Source organism: Lycorma delicatula, chromosome 1 (assembly GCF_047948215.1).
Source record: "Lycorma delicatula isolate Av1 chromosome 1, ASM4794821v1, whole genome shotgun sequence".
NCBI lineage: Eukaryota > Metazoa > Arthropoda > Insecta > Hemiptera > Fulgoridae > Lycorma > Lycorma delicatula.
Genome location: NC_134455.1, coordinates 282,558,217 through 282,580,739, shown reverse-complemented (window position 1 = coordinate 282,580,739; position 22,523 = coordinate 282,558,217). Strand labels below are relative to the sequence as shown.

At 33.4% G+C, this 22,523-nt stretch overlaps 1 protein-coding gene across 2 annotated transcripts in view; it reads left to right on the top strand.

Annotated features, from left to right (window-relative positions):
• The window catches only part of LOC142318320 (potassium voltage-gated channel protein Shaw-like), a 263,076-nt gene that overhangs the window by 89,925 nt on the left and 150,628 nt on the right, over positions 1-22,523 (top strand). For both annotated transcript variants that reach the window (XM_075354896.1, XM_075354895.1), the window contains exon 2: positions 8,806-9,031. In XM_075354896.1, coding sequence (XP_075211011.1) covers positions 8,838-9,031 — 194 coding nt within the window. In that variant the 5' untranslated portion in view covers positions 8,806-8,837. The remainder of the gene's footprint in view (positions 1-8,805; positions 9,032-22,523) is intronic.

Genomic DNA, 22,523 nt, shown 5'->3' with positions numbered 1-22,523 from the left:
GTCATCTTCGGTGTTAGTGTGAAAGGCGAAGATCGTGCTTAATCAACTGGGTTACATTATAACCTGTGTAACACTCTTAGAAGCAAAAAAATTATTTATAAGTTTTTTAGATTATTAATTCTCCAATGGAAATACATAAAATCAATCAAGCTTACAAAACTACAGTTAATTATACTAACTACAGAATATACATAAACAAATTATTTTAGAATCTGAGAATATTCATTGGCATTAACTACACAGAACGGAGTAGACTATTCAATTTTTGATTGTTTAATAGTTGATGTCATTACATATTATCATTTTGCATCTATTTTTGACGTCGCCCGTGTTCAACTGCGTTGCGGTAGATTTTAGAGCGAGGGTGGACTGTATGTGTTCATAGGTGATAAATGAAGACAACACCTTGTTGATTACTGAAGGATTGTTTAATTGTACGCCGTCTTGGCGGTTTAAAAGAATTTTGTAACATTACACTTGTAACTTATAACTTAACTTTAAAGATAGCAAACATAAGCTAAATAAAACTTAAAATAATGTTCATCCGAACAAGAATTGAGAGAGTCCATCCGGACACGACCGCCTTGGGTCAGGTATGAGTGTAGACTGCCTTAGAAGACGGCTACATACAGTGCTCGAGGGAGCAGCTTGTGTCGTAGAGTGGCGTAATGTCTGGCGACCATAGTTGTTGAGGGCACCCTAGCCACCGCTAAGTTTCAGCACCTGCCGCAAGAGGAGGTGAAAACGTAACAACATAAGTTTATACCTTTAATGGTGCCTACATCGGTATTCTATTTTATTTTAAACCACACCCAAACAGACCCACCTGGATTATGCGAAATGAACCTGTGTGATACTCTTAGAAGTAAAAAAATTATTTATAAGTTTTTTTAAATTTATTAATTCTCCAATGGATATACATAAAATAAATAAAGCTTACAAAACTACAGTTAATTATACTAACTACATAATATACATAAACAAATTTTTTAAGAATCTGGGAATTTTCATTGGCATTAACTACATTTACATTGGCTATTCAGTTTTTCATTGTTTAATAGTTGACGTAATTACATATTATCATTTTTCATCAATTTTTTTTTATCATTCGGGAAATCTGAATCCGCTGTCCATCCTTAGTAAGAAGTTGATTAAGCTAATGGTTATGAGAAAGTACGTAGATACTGTAAGGTGTAAGGTGCAGAGGGTTGTACCGTATATTAATTAGTTAGATCAACACTTGAGTATCACAGATATAACGTTAATATTGTTTGTCGTCGGATATTCCGATAATCAAGATATTTGTTTCATAGGAAATATATTCATCAATTTAAATATCGTACAGTTTCTGTCTCCTAACAGCAACATGCGACTAAACAAATTTAATTTTAATAGTGATTTAAACTTTAAAAATTTATAATTAATTCTTCTCCGTCGTCAGTCACAATATTTTCACCATAAGATATATTATTTATGGCGTTCTGTTTTTTTATTTTTCCGTAATATTTTTTTATATTTTCTGTAGTGTATATTTACGCTTTCATTTTTCATTCACTACGATATTCATGTTTTATCCACGAAAAAAAGAATTTTAGTAACTTAAAAGTGTGTCAGCTTGTTGTTAAGAGGATGAATAAATAAATGGTTGTGTTGTCATAATTTAGATATGATCGTCTGTAATGGACTTTGTTTTTTTTTAATACCCTACTTGCTTAATGTTTATTTCTCTGTTTAGTACAAATTTTGTCAGTTGAAGACAACATGACAACTATCACCCCAAAAGATTAAGTATTCTTGTAAACGCTAGAAATTTAAACCTTTTTTGACTATTATTAATGGATTAATCCTCTCCATCTAGATATATTTCAATATCTATCGTAAACTTTTATTTCACCATTTCTGTTTGCTTTTACTTTTTAATTCAATTAAGGAAAATGGAAAAATTTACATTTACAGTTGAAAATATAACAATTTATAACGATATACTTCTATTTCTCAATTTTTTTTTTGCAACTAATAAAATCAAATATCAAAGCTTTTGATATTTATTTTACAAAAAGCAACTAAAACCTTAGCTTTATAGAGGTTTGAAATGTAAAATTTAAACCACAGTATTCGTTTTAAACAAAAAAAACTCCAAAAAACACGTAACTGTACGAAGTGCACGTGTACGTAACTGCACCGATGATCTTGCAGTTTTTGTGGTCTCCGGAAATGCAGCCTCAAATTTCATTCCCTCTGGAACCTCAGACATCCTAGTGAGATAATAATGTCACAGTTGAAAGTCGGCCAAATTCCGCAGATTTTGAGGCTATATTCTCCACCCGGTTCCGCGTAGAATGATACCCACAAAGACATAATGTAAACAACTGAAGGTAATAGCTGTTCGGAATACTCGAACAGCTGTAAGTATAACGCGGGAAGCGCGACTTGCGCGTCAATTCGACACATAACCTAAAAGTCAGCTGTTTCTTGACACATCAGCTAAACATCCCGCTAACGACTGGCCTAGGCTTTGTTTATGTGGAATGTCAGTAGTGACATCACCATCTAGTAATAACTTTCTATAACTTAAGTTTTTAATTAAGATTAAACAAACGATTTAGTATTACAATAATTACAAAATACTAAAGCTATCCAGTAACCAAATTAGTTCAATTGAACAACCTACCCGAAATAAGAATAATACACTTCTTAGTTCCGAACAGCACGAATACATAATAACACAATATACCATCGAGTGCGGGTGGGGGGGAATAAAAAACGTATAAAAAACTGTTAGTCCGTTATCCAGTAATCAAGAATCTCTAAACATGTCCAAAAATAGCCAACACAATAAACAAACGTACGTATCACAATAAAAACCAATAATCCAACCAAAAACACGTTTTAATCGCGTAGCAAAAAATCAAAACACAATTGTTACACTAATTATTTACTGATACCTGTTCAAAAAGTATCCTACCTTTTCGATCAATGTTTATTATTCGGTAACCGAGATGTGTTTATTAATGGATTTCATATTTTATGTAGTCCAACCAATAATCCAACCAAAAACACGTTTTAATCGCGTAGCAAAAAATCAAAACACAATTGTTACACTAATTATTTACTGATACCTGTTCAAAAAGTATCCTACCTTTTCGATCAATGTTTATTATTCGGTAACCGAGATGTGTTTATTAATGGATTTCATATTTTATGTAGTCCGATCATTCACTCACTGAAGATAATTTCTAAATTTTTTAGTAATGGTAAAGATTGGTACGTTGGCTGGTGTTTCTCTCTTATCACTTTTATTCAGTACAATCTCATGTTTCTTTTCAGCTAGTCTGTGAAAGCAACTTCTCAACAGGTGACAAACGATTACACTCTTGGTGAACCAAGCTTTCGAAAATTTAGTAGTAAAATATTACGCCACAAAAGGCTTCTTATATCTGGAAAAAAACATTTCACTATAGTTTTTACAGGATACCTCATTTATTTGTGTTTGTTTATTTGAAAAACGTTTTATCTTGAAAAGAATAAAAAAAAATGTATAACATTTTTGAATTAATATATTTACTAAACCATTTTCTGTTGAAAACATTTTTCTCCTGCGTTTATGATAAAAAAATTTTTTTATCTTTACAGAACAATTTTTTCAGAGGAAAAGTGATAAAAATAAAAACTTATTTTATAATTAAAGTTTTTTTATATTATTATTTTTACATAAGTTTTTCATAATTATTATTTTTACATAAATTTGAAGTACACTACACTACTATATTGTTTGTACTGTTTCTATAGAAAACTGAATATCTATAGTGATCTACTGACTGTTCTTTTAGCTACATTAAGCTGGCCATTTGATGAGACCTATAAAAGTGTTTAAGTGTTAAACTTAAACAAAGCTGTAAAACGTTTGCGTTAATCTTTTATTGGAGTTAAAAATATATATGCTTCCTTCCCTTTCCTAATGCCAATAGTTACCAGCATTGTATATTTACATATAAAGGCTATTCTCTTCTCACGGTTCTTTAGTAAAAGAGTAATGTAATACAATTAATAGAATTTTTCTGTTTTTTATTCTTATTCTGATTTAAAAGTTTAATCTTTATCATAATCTTTCTTAATCATTATTTTGTTCGTTCCATCTTATTCGTTTACTTAATATTTAATGTTGGAATATTTTTTTTAAACCTGCTAAAATTGTTTACTAATAGTTATTAATAGATTGTTCCAAAAATTGCAGTAGCATGGGCAAACAGCAGAAGAAGCAAGCTTATACGCTGGTTGGGAGAACAAAAAAATAAAAAATTATATAAAAAGAATATCTAAAAGAAAAATAGTTTAAAAAAATGCTAATAAAAAAAAAAAAAAGAGACTTTTCAACCGTACAAAGAAGTCAATGATTTAAATTTGGCTTTGTTTGAAGGTGTCCATGCACGAAAACTACCTATCCGCAGTAAACTTCAACAAGAAAAAGAAACAAGTTACGCACAGCAACTTCAAATCAAGAAATTTACTGGAAGTTTTGTTTGGGTGGAAAAATTCTGCCGCCAAAATAATACTGTTTTAAAAACTTTGTTTGATGAAAGTGAATCCCGCAGTGAAAACATAATGGCGGAGTGGTTGAAACAGAAGCTGTCGTTAATAAAACACTACGATCTCAAGGTCATTTACAAAGTTAACGAAACGGGACTTTTTTATCGAGCTTTACCAACGAAGTCATTGACGTTCAAAGATGTTGGTGCGTATGGTAAAATATAAAGTAAGTAAAAACATTATTAATTAATGTGAACGTTAATTGTTTTAAAGTAAGTAAAACAATGAATAACAGTAATGTTGTGTGTCAGTACTATAGGATACAAAGAACCTTCATTAATATAAACAATTCATTGAGGCTAACATGTTTCAAGAATGTCAATGTGTCCAAATTGAAAGCAGAATGATACGCAAATCGTGAGGCTTGGATGACGTGCTCGATTTTCACTGATTTAAACGTAAACGAATTAAGAAATTAGGTCTTAATTTTTGTAATAATAAAATTGTCGACTTGGTTTATGAAGTTATGTTAGAAAAGGAAGTGATTAAATAAAAGGCAAAGTCAAGTAGGCATACATTGCCGAAAAACACTTCAAGTAGTAAGCATTTTATAGGTTAGTAACAGAATTTGTGTTAAATTATGTATCTGGTATTAACAAAATTTTCAGTGCGCCCTATATTTTTTAAAATACTAATTAATTAGTTTATCGTTTACATAAATTTGCTTTATGGTTGTCATTTATTTCCGTTTTACAAAATTTATTAACGTCTTCTGAGAACCTGTGCCATATTTTATTAATGTTTCTTTTCTTTTTCCATTATTGTCGTCAACCAAGTTATCCGTGTCATTACAGTAATATGTATATCATTTGACTAAATTTCTGTAATTTTAATTAAAGAAACTGCTAGATACTTCCAAATACGTTTTTTTAATTAAAATCATTAATTTCCGTGAATCTTTAACGAAAATTATTGCAGCCTCACCGGCACACTTTTAAAAAATTATTACGGCCACAATGACAATAATTTTCTCTAAAGCGACCACATCTAAATAAAACCGAATTGTCTGGATTCGGTTGCGGTCGTCTTAGGTAAATTTCACTGTATTTTGATCACCAGAACATGATCCAGAATGACTTATCTTTTTTATACGCAAATTAAAAAAAAAGTAACAATTTGACTTACGAACGATTACTAAGTTCTTTAAAATTTATACAACAATGGTGAAATATTAAAGATTGTAGGATATCTTAGGTCTATTTAATAATTAAAAGACTTTGACGGAATTTTCAACCTAAAAGACCCTTTTATTTGCTTTTTTATTCTATTATTTTTTTATCTTGCTACAAACAGTTCAGAACAAGCATATGTCCTCGTAGAAATTCGGAATTCGTTCTCTTGACTGATGGAGAATGGTGGGAATGCAACTTTTCCCTGCAAATGGTCCCCTAAGCACTGACCACACCGAGAAGAGCAAAGAAGTAAGTACACACCAACTCACAAGAAGAAACTTCATGCAGAACATCAGGACAAGAGAAGAACCTTATGCAGTTAGGATCCCGTTCTTCTTAGTCAAATAAGAATAAATAAGTAGGGAATGGGATGAAACAAGCATAATTCCTTATTAATTATTCATAACTCCTTATTACAGTTAAAATATATTACTATCGATTTGTACGGCACAGGTGAAATTTTAAAGATTGTGGGATCTTAAAGTCCAATTAATAATAATAATCCTAATTGTAACAATAATTCCAATGACAGATATTTCAAGAACATATGAAGGACTGCTATAAAAAAGATTATGTTTTAACCAGTACGAAACTTTCATACAAAATTATTAGTTATTTCTCTAGAATCTTTGCGTAGCAGAGGGCAAATAAATAGGTGCCCTATTGCATTCAACACCTTTTGATTCTTTCCCGAATCAGAACGCTCTGTTGTCACTACAGTGGGGAAATAACAGAGGAACACTACATACAGCATTCACATTCTATCAGAAAACATCGGATTTGAAGCAGCATGAGGGAGCACAACCTACTCAGAGACAGCCGACCATCGGATTTGAAGGTTGTCATGATAATAGCTACCGGTTGTGGTAGTGGAGGTCAGGTTCTTCTGCAGTGTGGGACAAATAAAAGACCCAGTCCCGGTTGGCGGTGCCGCTCCTGCGAGTGCCTCGGCGCTTAGTGGAGTAAGTGCCGCTGATTAGAGGCAAAGGCATAATGACCGAGACCCGGTTCCCTGCTGCGGGGAGGGGGGGTGGCGTGGCCATACCCCGTCTCTGAGGCAGGGGATTAGTGGCAGGCGAATAAAATAAAATTAAAGATCCGAGACCGGGGGAGCTAACCTGCCGTGCCGGGTGTACAACCGGTGGGCAGGGGACGCTCCCTTAGAGTAAAAGGACACTCTCCCCGACTGAGTATACTTAAATGGATATCCGGTCGGGGAGAGTAGGAAGAAAAAAAAAAAGGTTCTTCTGCAGTGCACGTTGGTCAAACAGACCACATTTTATTATCTCTGAGATAATCCGACTAATATGAAACTTTCATCCCTTCCTGCCTTCCTTTCTCAGCTACTTCTTGATTTAATTGTCATCGACTGTCCTTCACCTTATCTAGTCCTTGGACAAGAACACACTCCCATGTTAAACAGCATCTATCCTTGTCGACATATGAGTTTCAATTTTCATCTAAATAATAATTCTGTAAAAATCTTCAAACACTTATTTTAACGATAAAACCGTAAATAAAAACATTAATGACATCTGTCACAGATATCATGCAATCACGATTAACCCTTGAATCGACGGGTTACCAACCAAAGATACTATTTTAATTTTTTCGTTAAATTTTTTATGATATTTATTACTTACCTAAAATCTACGCCACTAAAAAAATATCATTTTGAATAAAACACTGTGTAGATGTCTTTATTCATACATTTTGGTTTTGATTAATAACTTTTTAATATATTTTATTACAAACAAATGTAAAGATATACAGTAGAACACACTCTCTACTTAAGACTTGGTCAATTGGTCTTCTAATCTAAAATCACTGTTGACCAGGAAGAGTGTGCAGTAATACTAAATAAGAAATGTATGTATGTATTATTAACATGAGAATGAGTAATGTTTAGTAAGATACCTATTTTCTTTTTTAAATTTCATCAGTACACAGAGATTTTATTTCAATACATAGTGAAATAGTTGTTTATGGACATCCATACATAACAGTTTTATTATTATATGATTGATTGCAATTATGTCTAACACAAGAGAAACAAAACATTTTATCATTATTCTTTAAAGCGTTATACATATGACACTAAAAATATAATTTTTAGTAATTGCATATTACGATAAATGACTGAAAGAAGTCGAAATTCTGAAACTAGTTTTTTATCATTTCAGTCATGACTAAGTGGGTGGTAAAGCCGCAATATCCAATCAGGTTGAAAGGACTTACTGAATGAGTCGTGAAAGGACGTACTGGGTGTTGATTGCATTATCATACATTACTGAGTTTTTAAACTTGTTTTGTGTTTACATATTAATATTCAAAAGTAGATTGACTGCAGTTTTGTAAAGCTATGAATAGTATAATAATTCATATATTTAACGATCATTTAAAATAGTTACATATATGTCGTAATTATAATTTACAAACTAAAACGCTAATTTGCAATTAACATTTTTGATATTTGCATATTAATTTGCATTTAAAATTAAAATTAAACCCTAATATAACTTACAAAAGGTTTCTGTTTACTAATCACCAATACTTATTTTGTAACTAATTCACCAATCTATGAGAAATTTGTTAAAATATTTTTCGACAATCATATAGAACGTGTTTTGTAGTATTATGTCTTGTTATTTATTTGTTAAATTTTTAATTAACTGTAATAATTTTAGCATGTACAAAAAAACAAATTGACGAAATACCAAATGTCTCGTTAGATAAGGATCTCGCTTCGCTACTTCAGAACGCTTTATTTGCTATATTTGTATGTTAATCCAAACTAATTTTGGTATAGGATTTTCTACACTTAATAGGGTAGGACATTACGTCCAGCAGTTTAAGATATTTTAAATTATGCTATCTGCTCACCCGTAAATTATGCAGTTACCATTAGGTATAATTTCTTTGATAATAAAAAAATAATATTCAAATTATTAATATGTATGTTTGTTCATATTTTATATTTATTACATTTTTGTGAAACTAATTTCTATAGGTAAAGTTACATGAATGTATATTTTATTCTGTACAGGATATTTGCCAGAATGCTAACGTCAGAGTGTGATGGATGGAGAGAATAGAATCATCCTCAACGTTGGAGGTATCCGTTACGAAACCTATAAAGCTACTCTAAAGAAAATTCCGGCTACACGATTATCCCGACTTACAGAAGCACTAGCAAACTACGATCCAATTCTAAATGAATATTTTTTTGATCGACATCCTGGTGTCTTTGCTCAAGTTCTAAATTACTATAGGTATTTTGCCACAGTATTCTGTTATAGCGTTTTTTAATTTATAAAATATTTTTAACAGTTTGAAAAAAAATTGAAAAATGAGATATTTTTTTATTTTATTTTACAGGAAATGTTTACTTACAAATATTCACTGTTATTGTTGGTAAACATGATTATATGTTTTAATAGTATTTTGTAAATGAAAAATATTACTAAACTTTTTAAAAATTCTGATTTAACCACTAAATAGCTTGAAAATGTATTTTTGGGAATCCTACAACCAAAAATTGCTGTATAAGGCTTCATGAGATTGGTGTTGACTTCTGTGGTAGACCACTTGAGATCGTTTACCAAATTAATAAAAGGCTCAATCTTTTGGGCGTATTAAGTATGTATTTCTTAATTAATTATTTTACAAATACAGTATACGAGTTACGTTTGCGTTCGGTTTTTTTCAGTTGGTTTGTTTTCATAAGAAATTGTAAATAAAGTCGCGCATTGTGGCGAGGAGGGCCATAAGTGTGACTAGTGTCCACAAAAGAAAGAGGCTCCGTCTTGCGTTAACTGCTAAAGGTTGCACAATAGTCATATGCACTCGGTCAATAGTAAGGAGTGTGGTTGCTATTTGAGAGCGGTTGAGATGTACTTCAAATCTCTTGATTGGAGGGTTCGGTCAACTTAATGCCAAGGGAGCCTATGCAGTCCAAGTTGAACTAGGTGAGTTTGTTGAGAAACGGGTCCTCGATGTTCTTCTTCTACAGCACCCGTATGGGGTAAAGGCTGGAATAAGTATTTATGCTCTTTTGTGCAAGAGCAAGGAAATAACGCCCATGGGGTGTTGTTTCGACTTCTTGGTCATAAGCGGAAAAAATATATTCTTCTGTCGGTTCTCTCAACCCCGGAATGCATTGTTATAGATAAAGATCGTGTCCTCACTCATCTGATGGACGATCTGCTTCCAGATGATACCGAGGTATGTGAGACCTCGTGTCTTCGACGTTTCCGAAGGGAAGTTGTAGGTTTTTTCTCTAAGATTTTAACTTCAGAAACTATTGAGGCGGATGTCCGTCAAGTAATTTGTAGTCTGGCTAGGAATAAACCCCCTGGACATGATGGTATCACAGGCGAGCTCCTTGTTCGCACATTGCCCGTGATTTTTGGTCCTCTGACTAGGGATTTAATAGGTTGCTGTTTGCTGGGCACTTCCCAGTGTGTTGGAGACGTGGTGTGTTAAAATTGCTCTTCAAAGGTGCGAAAAGGATCCCACTGTAAGTTCCTCTTTCCGTCCTCTGACGCTCTTGCCTGTACTTAGTAATTTTTTCGAGAAGGTTTTGTACCGCCGCATTAAAAACAGGATAACTTTTAAAAATACACTGATGGACGAGCAGTATGGCTTCAGCCCTGGCAAGGGCACAGAGGACGTGCTTCTTAGGGTTATGGATTTGGCTTCGGCCAGAGGGTGCAAGCATGTACCCGGTGTTTTTTTTTTTATATCCAGGGATTTAAACAAATAGTCGTGGCCCTCTGCCTTGATTCAACTGCAGCAGCGTGGTTGCACGCTAAATGAGATCAGAACTCTGTCGTGTTACTTCAGCGACAGAAATGTCGTCTTTCGTGACGGCAGTTCTGAGGTAGAAAAGACCCTGTCTAAAGGTTGTCCACAGGGCAGTGTTCTAGGTCCAATCATCTGGGTCGTTGTTCAATTTTCTCATGCGGTTGCGGATGCCCAGTGGCTGTCGCATCCCGGCTTATGCCGACGATGAGCTGCTGCTTGTCAAGGGTAACACAGAGAGTGACACAGTCATGTAAGGCATTAAGTTTGTGGAGTCTTCAACATAAGATGCTTTTCAGTGCGGAGAAGCCCACTATGATGTTCTTGAAGGGTCGTCTAGCCGCAACCCGTCATCCGCGGGTTGGGATGGACGGCCTTCCTATTAGGTATGTTACCGTTCAGATGTACCTGGGTGTTATCGTTGATGAGAGGATGCTCTTCAAGGAGCACCTCGATGACACGGTGGACCATGTCCTGTATGTCTGTACCCGGTACGAAGCTGAGCGTATCAGAGTTTTTAGACATCTTGAGAGAGTAAACACCATATTTGATGTGCGAGTCAACTATAGGAGTCGCAGAAATTGGGCAATTGTTGCTGGCTTCCTTCGATTTTTCGCTCTGCGCAGGACGGCCGAGAGGATCTAGTAGAGTGGGAACCCGGATAGCTAGGGTCCGCCTGGATAGTTTGACTGATCGAAGGTAGGCCCTTTGGTAGCGAGTCACGGTTTATTAGATTTGAGGTGACTAAAATTATATAAGTTATCGGCGGAACGGCGACTGCACTGCCGATGGGCATGAGATACCCATGAGATGGAATAGTATAAATTTAAAATTTTACAATTAAATTTTTTTCCCAATCATTTAAAATTAAATATAGATACTTTTGAAAAATCTACGTATTTGTTAATCTGAGAAGACTGTCAACCATGTTAAGCGGGTAAGAAGAGGAGAGAAACATATCTCATAACAAATAACGATTTTTGAGAAAGTATCTGAGATGTTTACTCAGTCATACGAAAATAACATACTACCTTCGATTCGGTTTTCAACCATGTGAAATTATATTTTTGTTATTTCGGTTATTTGCTGCAGATAAATAGTAAAACAACAATTTTTTATAGACTTTTATGGAACGGAATTTTCACCCTTTCACAATAATTCATCTTTTACGATTTTATTTTTTTTTCAGAATATTAAAAAATAAAATTACGTATGAGGAAAATACTCCATGTAAATTAAAAGTGTAATCAATATTCTTTTCTTTTCTATTTCATTGTTAAAAAACTTACAAAGGAAAGCAGTTACTTTCTGTACCCAACTTAGATGGTCCTAACTTTTTTCCCTCTCCCATGGGCTGGATCCACGGTTAAACATAACACAGCCAGGTTTGAGTGTTCATATACTCAAACAGGACTTCCCGACTACCGGCTATATCCGACATGACATGACGGCCCGCAGTTCTTATCTTTCCTCCGTGCCTACTTCTAACTTCTAGAGTAGGGTAACCAGGCCCGACTATGTCGTTCCTGGGCACCACCCCAGAAGCCGAGACTCAGCCTTTTTCAGCGTGGGGGTTGTGGAGTCCCCGTGCTTCATCACCACCGCCCTCCCGCGCAAGCACGGATGAACGGTGGCTCCGCATGGGGGTGTCCTTCACCCAGTCGCTTACTCCCTTTTCCTCGTGACGACTCACAGAGATCCTCGAGCTGGACATTCTCTAATTCACCCGCGAGCAGCACACTCATCTGTCTGATGATCCGCTTTCCCACAAATAACGCATACCCGCGGGCTCCCACAATTAATCCGCTGATGACCAGGCTGTCCGCAGTTGCAACACAACACCGAGCGATCAAACCCGCGACAAGGCAAGGACATATGCCCTAATCTATCCGGATCAGTCTCCCCATCGCCAAACCAAAGAGACATCCCATCCACAGCACCAATGGCAAGCGATTCAGAATCCACGCACCCAGCCCGAAACTTCTTCTAGTCTTCCCCTTCAGTGGGAGAGACACTTAGCTGCCTCTTTGTAGAAGACTCCTCCTGTGGCCATTCTGTGCTAACACACATTTCAGAACCCATCCATGAAACCCGAGACAGGGACGCAAGGTCCTCCTGCAAAGCGTCCCCGCAGCCTTCATCTTTCGAGGAATCCTTCTGTCGCCCATCAACAGCCAGCTCCACCTGAGGCCGAGCAGCGCGACCTCCTCCTGCTTTCCCAGTCGACGCAGATTTACTGCGTCGACTGGGGCTAGTTATAATGTAGTTTGAGCATTACGTGGTAATGAAAAGAAACTTAGTAAAAAAAAAAAAAAAAAAACACTACAACCTTCCCGAATATTAATTATTCTATAACTTGATATTTTTTTTCTATAAACATTATCATCCTCAATACCGTATCTATCACATTCAACTTAAATTTCACCAATTTTTTCACTAAAAAAATTCGTGCCTTTTAAATTTTAAAATTTAGACTATTTTCAGTAGCATAAAACGACCATCTAAGTGGAAAAAATAACAAAGAAGAAGGTGTTGAACTGTTTTATTTTTGGCAGATTATTACTAATAACCTCAACTGGTAAATAGAAATTATTGTATATAACGTACTTTTCTCTCCTAGAAAAGTTTAAGAAGAACTAACTGATGGAAGCAGAAAGTATAAAAAGTTAAAGATTTATGAAGATAAACAATTCCATTGACCTATAAAAAGGAGAATGAGACGATTTGTTATGCGGATGACAATAATGGTTACCCGCGACTAATTTTATAACACAGTTTAAAATAAATTTAATTGGTACTTGTAAATCAAAAGTAGTCACTTGAAAATTTAGTTGGAAAAATCACAGTTAAATATAGGGGAAAAAAAAGAAGTTATTTACAATATTTTAGAAAATCAGGCGGCAATTAATAGAAAATAACAAAAGACAAGCTCTGATTTAGAAAGCAGTAAGACAAAAATATATTCTGTTCTCGGCAGGTGAGATGATAAAATTCTAATCCAAAAGGTCATAAGACATAGAAAAATAAAAATTCATCAACAAAAGAACAGTGACAACTAATGTTTAAAAAAGTGAAATTAAAAAATAATTGAAAGTTTTACTGAAGTTGCTAGAAAGAAGAATATATAGTTGACCTATAAGATAAGCGGCTTGACATATACGGGAGTACAGAGTTTTATTGTGGGTATAATAAAACTTGAAGTAGTATTATTTGAAAAAGAGACATATGTTAAGAAGTTCACCACTAACTTTGTTAAAATAAGTTGATGAAAAAAGCTTCAACATTTATAATATAATTTCATAGTGATTAGGTATCTTACTTTTGTCGGTTAAAAAAAAATATATATTTTTTGTTATTATTGTGTATAACAGTAATTCGTTCTTCTAGTAAGTGTGAAACAAGTTCCTAAAGTGTGCACATTATACGGCTTTAAGATGTACATTTAAACTAGAAAAAAAATTGGTGTTATATTTCTAATGATGATATAGCCGAGGTTAACAAGTTCTAATTCATGAAATCTGCAGAAGTTAAGCTGCAATTTAATGTTCCTTTTAATGATCAATTATGTAGGAACTACCCTTACACCTCTCCTTTAGTTAGATGAAATATATATACATAAAACCCAAAATAGTCAAATCAAAATAATTATTATATATATATATATATATATATATATATATATATAAAATAATTATTTTATAATTTATCATTTTATATATATCACACACATACATACAAGTGTTACAAATTTCATGGCATTAATTTATGAGGTGATATGGAACAATAATATAAGCAAAAAAATGTAATATACTACCTAGTAAAATTTAAAATCTAATAGGATAAATTTCTTTCATGCTACAACATATGTTCAGAAAAGCTTTATTTTCAAATTACGACTTGTAAAAATATCTCACTCCCATTTCTACTGACAGGATAAAAGAAGTCATTTGGAACTCTTGGAACCCAAGTGAAGGAGCAAATTTAATGATTTTTATATGTTTTGAGACTTAAAAATTAAATAAAACAAGTATAACAACTATAACACTACTACTTTTACGAGGAAATTGTTGCAAAGCGGAAAAAAATTTTATCCGATGAAAACTCTTTTTTACAGGTTTGCCAAAAGTTAACTTTATTACATAGTCAATAAAGAAATAATTGGTAAAGAATTTATCTTAAAAAAATTGAAACAATTTAAAAAAAAAATTATCTTTTTAAAGTTAAAAAACTGCCAAATAGATTTAACTATTGATTTAAAATATATATTCATATATAATAAGAAGAATTATGCATTTAAACCGGCCGGAGATAATAATATACTTAGTTTGGATGTTTAATGGCTTGTGTTTGATGTCGAGTATATTTCTAGAATAAATGGTCGAGGACTTTGGTTATTTAAACAGTGTTCATACCTGATCTGTAAGCTGACAGTTTATCTTACTCAACAGCAATGGCTCACGAAGAAGGCAAAATTTATTTCGGAAAGTTGTACTTTCATGTCTGAAATTGTGTCTAAATGAATTGGTAAAATTAATAGAAGAAAACGCGTTTGAACGAAGAACTAGATTTTAAAATGAAAAATACTTGGTGCATCTGATAATATGTTATTATTACAACTGACCGAAGGTGATCCAAAAGAATATTTTGTAACACTAAACGTCTGAATATATTTTTCATCAATTACTAAACAGTGAACAGTTACAAACAGCATAAAGGATCCAATAAATATTACCATTTAATACATCCTACATCAAATTTCATAAAAATATTTTCCGAATACTGCCTTACTATTTTTTTTTTTTTTTTTTTTTTTTTTTAATTTCACTCAGTAAGTAGACGTCACTCAAAAATAAAAATACAGTTTATACAAAATAATACGTACAACAGATCACAAAACAATTTCCAAAAACATTACCCATTTTACAACTTAGTCTCTAGTAGGTAACTAGAGAACGCCATGACTCTACTAAATCAATCTATCAAATTGGCGAAGTGAATGGTGGTAGAGTTGGAGAAGCTACTAAACTAGTTTACAACACGTGTTCTTACAGAGTATTTTCTTTTGTTACAACTCAACTTTAAACTAAATCAATCGACCAAAACAGCTTGTACAGACGGGTAGGATGCTAAAAAATAAGCTATCCTACTTATATACTTGACCTGTCGTAACAAGGTATAATGCGTGCATGATTTGACTATTGAAGTTTGTATTTAAATATTTTTCACCTAATAAAGTTATTAATTAAAAATAATTTTGTTTCATAAAATTTTAACACAATTTTATTTATTCGTATGTTATTTTACTCCTTAAATAATAAAAATTTAAAATAATTTTTATTGGCAATTCTAATTTCTTTAAATTATAATAAGTTTGAACAAGTATGAAACAGTATAGCATAAACAAGTAAAACAATCATTTATTAAAGAGGCATTACTGAATTTTCCGCACTTACAACTAAACATTTTTTTTGAAAATGTCCTACCTCAGCAACTGTACATATTTTGCCGTATCACGTTAAAACCTTTCCTTTCAAAGAAATCCGAAAGAAAAATCACAAAATGGTAAATCTTTGGAACGGTCAGGTCATACATGTTTACATTAACGGTTTTTTTTATGTAGAAACATTACTTACGTTGAGTAGATTTACCTGGTTTGTGGCAAGTGGCCCCATCTGTTTAAAATAATTTTACATAAGTTCAGCGTGGTCAATTGGAACATAAATTCATTAACCAAATAAAAATATACCTTAGAATTTACGGTATTTTTAAAGATATCGGCCCAGTGATTCCTATTCCCGACACTGCACATCAAACGCCGTTTTTATAGTCGTAAAGAAGGTTTATTCGAAGTACAAGGAAATTTCTTCAGACTACTGCCGGATATTTTGCGGATTTATATATTCCGTTGAATGAAACCACGCCTCTTCGAAGAGTGAAAGAGAAAATAATCCAACACTCCTTATTCAGTGTCATCTAGAAACCATTCAGAAAAATTTTACGGCGAATTATATCTGATTCTTAATTTCCTGAACCGACGTAACACGTTAGGGCTTTATCTTTTATTATTGTAGAAATCATTCAAAAGATCTTCATGAGATACCTATTTACTGTAATAAACTCCATTTCGACTTCTTGAGACTCTCTTCATTTCGAAAGGAAATTTCAGTGAAGGTGTCTGGAATATGATCAATATGTGTTCATTGTTTCTTTAAATTAGCAACAGAAGCAGTCGAACGAAATTTTTCGTTAAATTTTTATTGTAGATTTCACAGATGGAACTAAAGCAGGTTATTTCTCTCTATTTTTTCTTCAGAAAATTTAAACGACTTATTGGTATGATAAAGTTTAAATAATGTCTTAGAATAGTTTATTTTATATGACATTTCATATGGATTAAAACAGATAACTAAGCCCTTGAGAAACACAAATAAAAACATTAACAACACCGAATATACATTAAGAATAGTAGGCCTACTATATACCTACACTGAAACACGAGTATGGTCTAATTTGGTTATTAATTAATTGGGAATTAGGAACTCTTTTTAATGTTGATTAATAAGCTAGAGTAATTAACCATTAATAATTATTACATAGTCTTCACTAATGTAGTACCAATAACATTTTAATATTTCGAATTATCCTTTGTATCAAGGAAATTATTTTAGCTAAATAAGCGAACAAGGAATCAAAAGATATTGAAATTTCCACCATTTTTGGTTTTTGTTGCTCCGTAATTATTTAGAATATGCTCTTTAAATTGATATATTACACATTTATGTGCGATGAAAAATAATTTTTTACATGCATTTTTCATAAAAATGGGCGAAGATTTATTTTTCTTTTTTGTTTTCTCTGTTTAATTTTCTTAGATTGGTAAAAATACAGTTTGCTTCTCATTGCAACATTGTTCTTCGTTTATTTTTTGTAGTACAATTCTGTGATGTTTGAGTGATTTTTATTTCCTGAAAGTGTAGTGTGATTAATCTAACACTACAAAACCAAAGGGAATTTTTGAAAAACGATGAGGAGGTCCAAGAAGAGGTAAAACTTTGAAAAATATCACCAACGTACAAACTGAAACAGGCAATTCTTACCATTCAAATGAATCAAACATTGCTAACTCTGACCTACCAACTGTTTCTATTTCTTCAAGTGGTTCTACTGAAAAAAAAAGTGTGAGCGAAAATAAAAAAAGGGCACCAAATTTAAGTTTTTACAATGAAAGTGATTCAGTAACAAATAAATCGGGTAATAATGTAATAATCAGTTTAGTACGCTGAATAAAATTTTATTGGAATGCACAAAAAGTAAATTTGGTAATAAGAGTGAGATAGTCTTTCTTGTGATGAAAATGAGAATTGTAGGATCACTTATCTGTTTATGATAAAAATTGTTCAGTTTTACACTTTACAAGAAATTACATCACGTAATCTGTATGAAATAAATATTAGGGCAATTTATTGTCTTGGCAATGGCAAATACCGAACCGCAGGAAGAAACAATTTTTCGATAATGAAGTTGCCAAATACGCCAACAAAATTTGATAAATATGTTGAAATATTAGGAGCTGCAGTAAAAAAAAAACTGCAGAGTATTATATGAAGAAAGCGGTCAATGAAGCTGTAAAATATAATGATTATGAGACAGATAAATTGTCGCTTTAGGTGGTCCGCGGCAGAAGCGCGGATATTAGAGCCTAATTGATATCGTTAAAGCTACTAGCATAGGTACAGATGAAGTTACTGACGTTCAGTGTTTGACAAAATACAACCATTTGTATTCTGTCCCTAAATGTAATTCATCTCACCAATGTAGAAATTTTGATGGGTCTATTGGGGAATGGAAGCGAAGGGTACACTGATGATTTTTTAACTTTTGGTGGCGTCAAAGATGTTTGTTAGATATTTGTAATATCTGGGAGATGATGACAGTAAGAGTTTTGATACTGTAGTTACATCTAACTCTTATAGAAACGACGTAGAAATAAAGAAGTTAGAGTGTATTGCACATGTACAGAAACGTATCGGATTAGATTGCGGAGTATAGTTAAATCGAAAGATGAAAAATTAAATGATGGCAAAGTATTAGGTTGTAAGGGACAGCTTATCTAAAAGTAATTAGTAATATACAAACTTACTATGGTATGGCCATCAGAAGAAATACCGAAAATCTAGAAGATTCCCAAGTATGTTGTAGCGATATATGTTCACAAGTCATCAACCGATGTACAACCACGCTACTGTTTTTGCCATAAAGATATGAACAGTTAGTGTACATACAACAAAAGTTTTATCACTGGTACACAATTTTTCTGTACCTGTTTTAGGGAAAATAAAACACGTTTTTGAATATCTTAGTGACAGAAAGCTAAAAAAAAGTGTCTGTACGAACAAACGCAGAATCCAAGTAAGTTTGTTAATCAAATAATTTGGTAAAAATTGCCAAAAAACATGATTTGCAGGAGTTACAATTTTTTAATTAGGTGTTTTGAAGCTATTATTCAGTATAATGTGGGTAATATAAGAAAAATTAAGCTGTTTAAGAATTAGGTATTGAAAGTGGACAAAATACAGCGAACGGGCTTCTACAGATTGATTCCCAATGACTAAAACAAAGTAAACTAGAAAATATGTTATAGAAAAAAGAAAAAAGAAAACAGAAAAATATAATAGAATAAGAACACAAAAATTCCATTTATGGGGCAAGGGTGTATTATAAAATAAGGTAAGTAGTCCCCATTTAACAAACATTTTTATACATACTACTTTAGCTTTGGCATTCAATTACCGAAAAATGAATGTTTTTATAAATTTAACCCATTTTCTCAGGAACTATCAGAGATATCTGGCTAAAAGTTATACTGTTTACCAACCTTTCACTACTAAGGTTATACAATTTTTAATAAAAAGTAGGCACCGTTCTTTTTTTTTTAAATGTTCTCCCATAAATTTAACGAAAATTCTTTCATTTTTGAAAACAGTTTTTAAAAAGTCGCAACAATTAAAAACTTTTTAAAAGTACATTTTCCAAAAAAATTGTATGCTTTCAGAAAATAATTCAATTTAAGCCAAAACAAGAATAATTTATTTATTTCTTATGAGGCCTGAGAAAACGGGATATAATATGCAATAAATTTCCATTACCCGGATAGGAGTTTCCTTGTCACCAAGTAGCCACCAAACTAAGAAATTTCTCAGACTACATTATAAGTTCGACTCTGTATATGTTAATAGATATTGTCGCCGAAAGATTTTGAGGGCACGTGGCACTTACTAACCTTATGGTAGCCCTGAAAAGGGCCGTTTTTGTCGTCGATTGGCTTCGACAACTCGTAATTACTAACCTTATTGTAGCCCTGATAAGGGCTGTTGTCATCGAATGGCTTCGGCGGCTTGTAATTCGTAACCTTGTGGTGACCCGGAAAAGGGCCGTTTTTGGCGTTAGCTCTGATAAGAGCTGTTGTGTCTGGAAACTGGTCTCCGGTGAAGTCGGTTAGTTGCGACTCGTCCATTGAAGTCAGACCGGGCTTTGCCTCAGCGGCAGTAGGGTCCCCACTACAGCGTGACAATGGGGGCTCCCAGAGCCCTGCAGTTCAGGTCGGCGTCGAGGCGGTTCTCCCCGAGCGATTCCACGCTGGGCCGGTTAATGCTGTTGAGTCCGCCGGCCAGGGCGATTGAAGCCCGGCGAGCTGGAGCGGAAAGGTAGCGTTTGTGTCCGGCAGCTCCCTCGGCAGGCCGGCCAGGCCTGCTGCTCCGGCGGGGATGTTGGCATCCGCCGGGAGGTCACGTGTTGAGGCGGCCAGGGAATGTCTGTCATCTTCCATCTTCTTCTTATTTTTCTTGGAATTCTCCAATTGGTAGTCGACGATGAATTGAAAATTCACTCTCGTGCATGCTCTTTTATCGGAGCCTGAGGGTGTAGGGGCCGCAGTGCCGCTATGGTGGGAGAACTGCGCGGCGGTAGTGATCCTTATATCAGCGCGTACGTATACTGTGCGCCAGTTCACATCTGATTTGCTACCGTGTTCTTTCGCCGATATTAAATTAGGTGTATATGTGGTAACAATATAAAATAAGAAAAAAAATATTATAAAAATTAATATTTTATTTAGTTAATGAAAAAAATGAATAAGTATACAGTTTATTCCGGTATATATTTGTGTATTTTTAAAAAACTTTTTCGCCTCAATTGAAGCACTTAAGTCCTTCCATGTCCGTTAAGTCATGGAAGTACATATATATATATATATATATATATATATATATATATATATATATATATATATATGTGTGTGTGTGTGTGTGTGTGTGTGTGTGTGTCTGTGTGAATTATAAATATCTTGGTATAATTAATTATGTTTTAAAACAATCTATAAAAATTGTTCTTGTATTTTATTTTATATCAAACTCAAATAATCGATATATTTTCAGTACATTTAATCCTTTTTATCTTTGCCTTGTGGTTTATATGTTGCTCATCATTTTGTTGGTCGTGAGTTTTGTCGCGTAGAGAACGTTTTAACCTAGTCGACGACCTGATGATCGTTCCTAAATGTGATATTAATTGATATGTGTGATAAAATTTAACAAAGAGAAAGCCTATTTTCAGCCTTGTATTTATTTATATACAGATTTACTAAACGGCATTTGTAAAACATTACTTCAGATATTATATTATGCTGAATAGATATTATGTTCTAAAATTCTGTATTGTAGGAAACTGAACAGATTAGATTTGCCAAATTTTTACATCATACGCAAAACTGTACATTTGATGAGATGTGCTGACATTACTTGTAAACAAAAAATAGTCGTTGCAAATGTTTTTTTCTTTAATCTCCGGGACCATCGATAGGTATTACTTTAGAGGATTAGATGAATGACAATTTTTGTAGCGTGTGAAAATGCCATGCCTGATCGGAATTCGTACCCGAGACCTCCGGATGAAAGGCCGAGACGCTACCACTCGCGTCACGGAAGCCAGAAAAAATTGGGACGGTTGCAAATATTTGCACCATTTATCATAAAGGTCATAATGTTAATTTTTTTTTACTCCACAGATTGTAAATAGGAGTTGACCTGCAGATTGTATTACTTAAAGCCATCAAAATGGAAAGCAAAATAGCCGAGGCTCACCTCGGCTCTCTCAAGATGACGATACGAGTATGCGCAATCAGTCTGTAAAAAAGAAAGCGTGGACTGGACAAAAGCAGCCTGGAAACGAATTCAGAATCTTGCGATACGTAAAGATAAATATGAAGAAGGCGTTAAAAAATTATATACATGGATCTGTACAAATTTGTGGGGTAAATAGTGACTGTACCGAACGCTCTGAAGATCCTGTCGAAATTCAAAGATACTTTTTAATGTAAAAAGATTCCGTTCATTTTGCGGGCCGGTAAAAAAATAACAAATGATCTCTTTGATTTTAAACGTGTTGTGGAGAAATTGTTAGACTGTGATCAAAAATTTCAAGAGCCTTGAAATTGGTGACTGATACGTAGATAGATTACATTGGTACTATGAGGAATTTTGTAATATTAAATATATAAAGTTGTGCATTTCAGTTAGTTAACAATGTCAGTCACGTTTTCAGTTTTAAGAAGTGTTCCAGTAGGTAGTGTTTCAGAAATAATTCAGATAAAGACAGTGCATTTTACATGTTCTTACAGTTATATGTGTTATCCGACAACTCAAATTCATTTTCTTGAAGGGTTGCCTTCTTTTCTGATTAATTAATTTATTCATAATGTTATAATTTAGCGACGAATTAGCAATTTTCAACTCTTTAAGGCTATCCTCCGCCCAAAACATTAAATATCTGATCGCGTCTGGATTTCGGATTTAATATTTGGGAAAACGTAAAAAAAAACAAGATTTCCAGAAATATTTTAGACATCGGATACTGAAGCTTGATTAAAAGGAAACAGATTTTGATTACGAACTCAATTTAGAATTT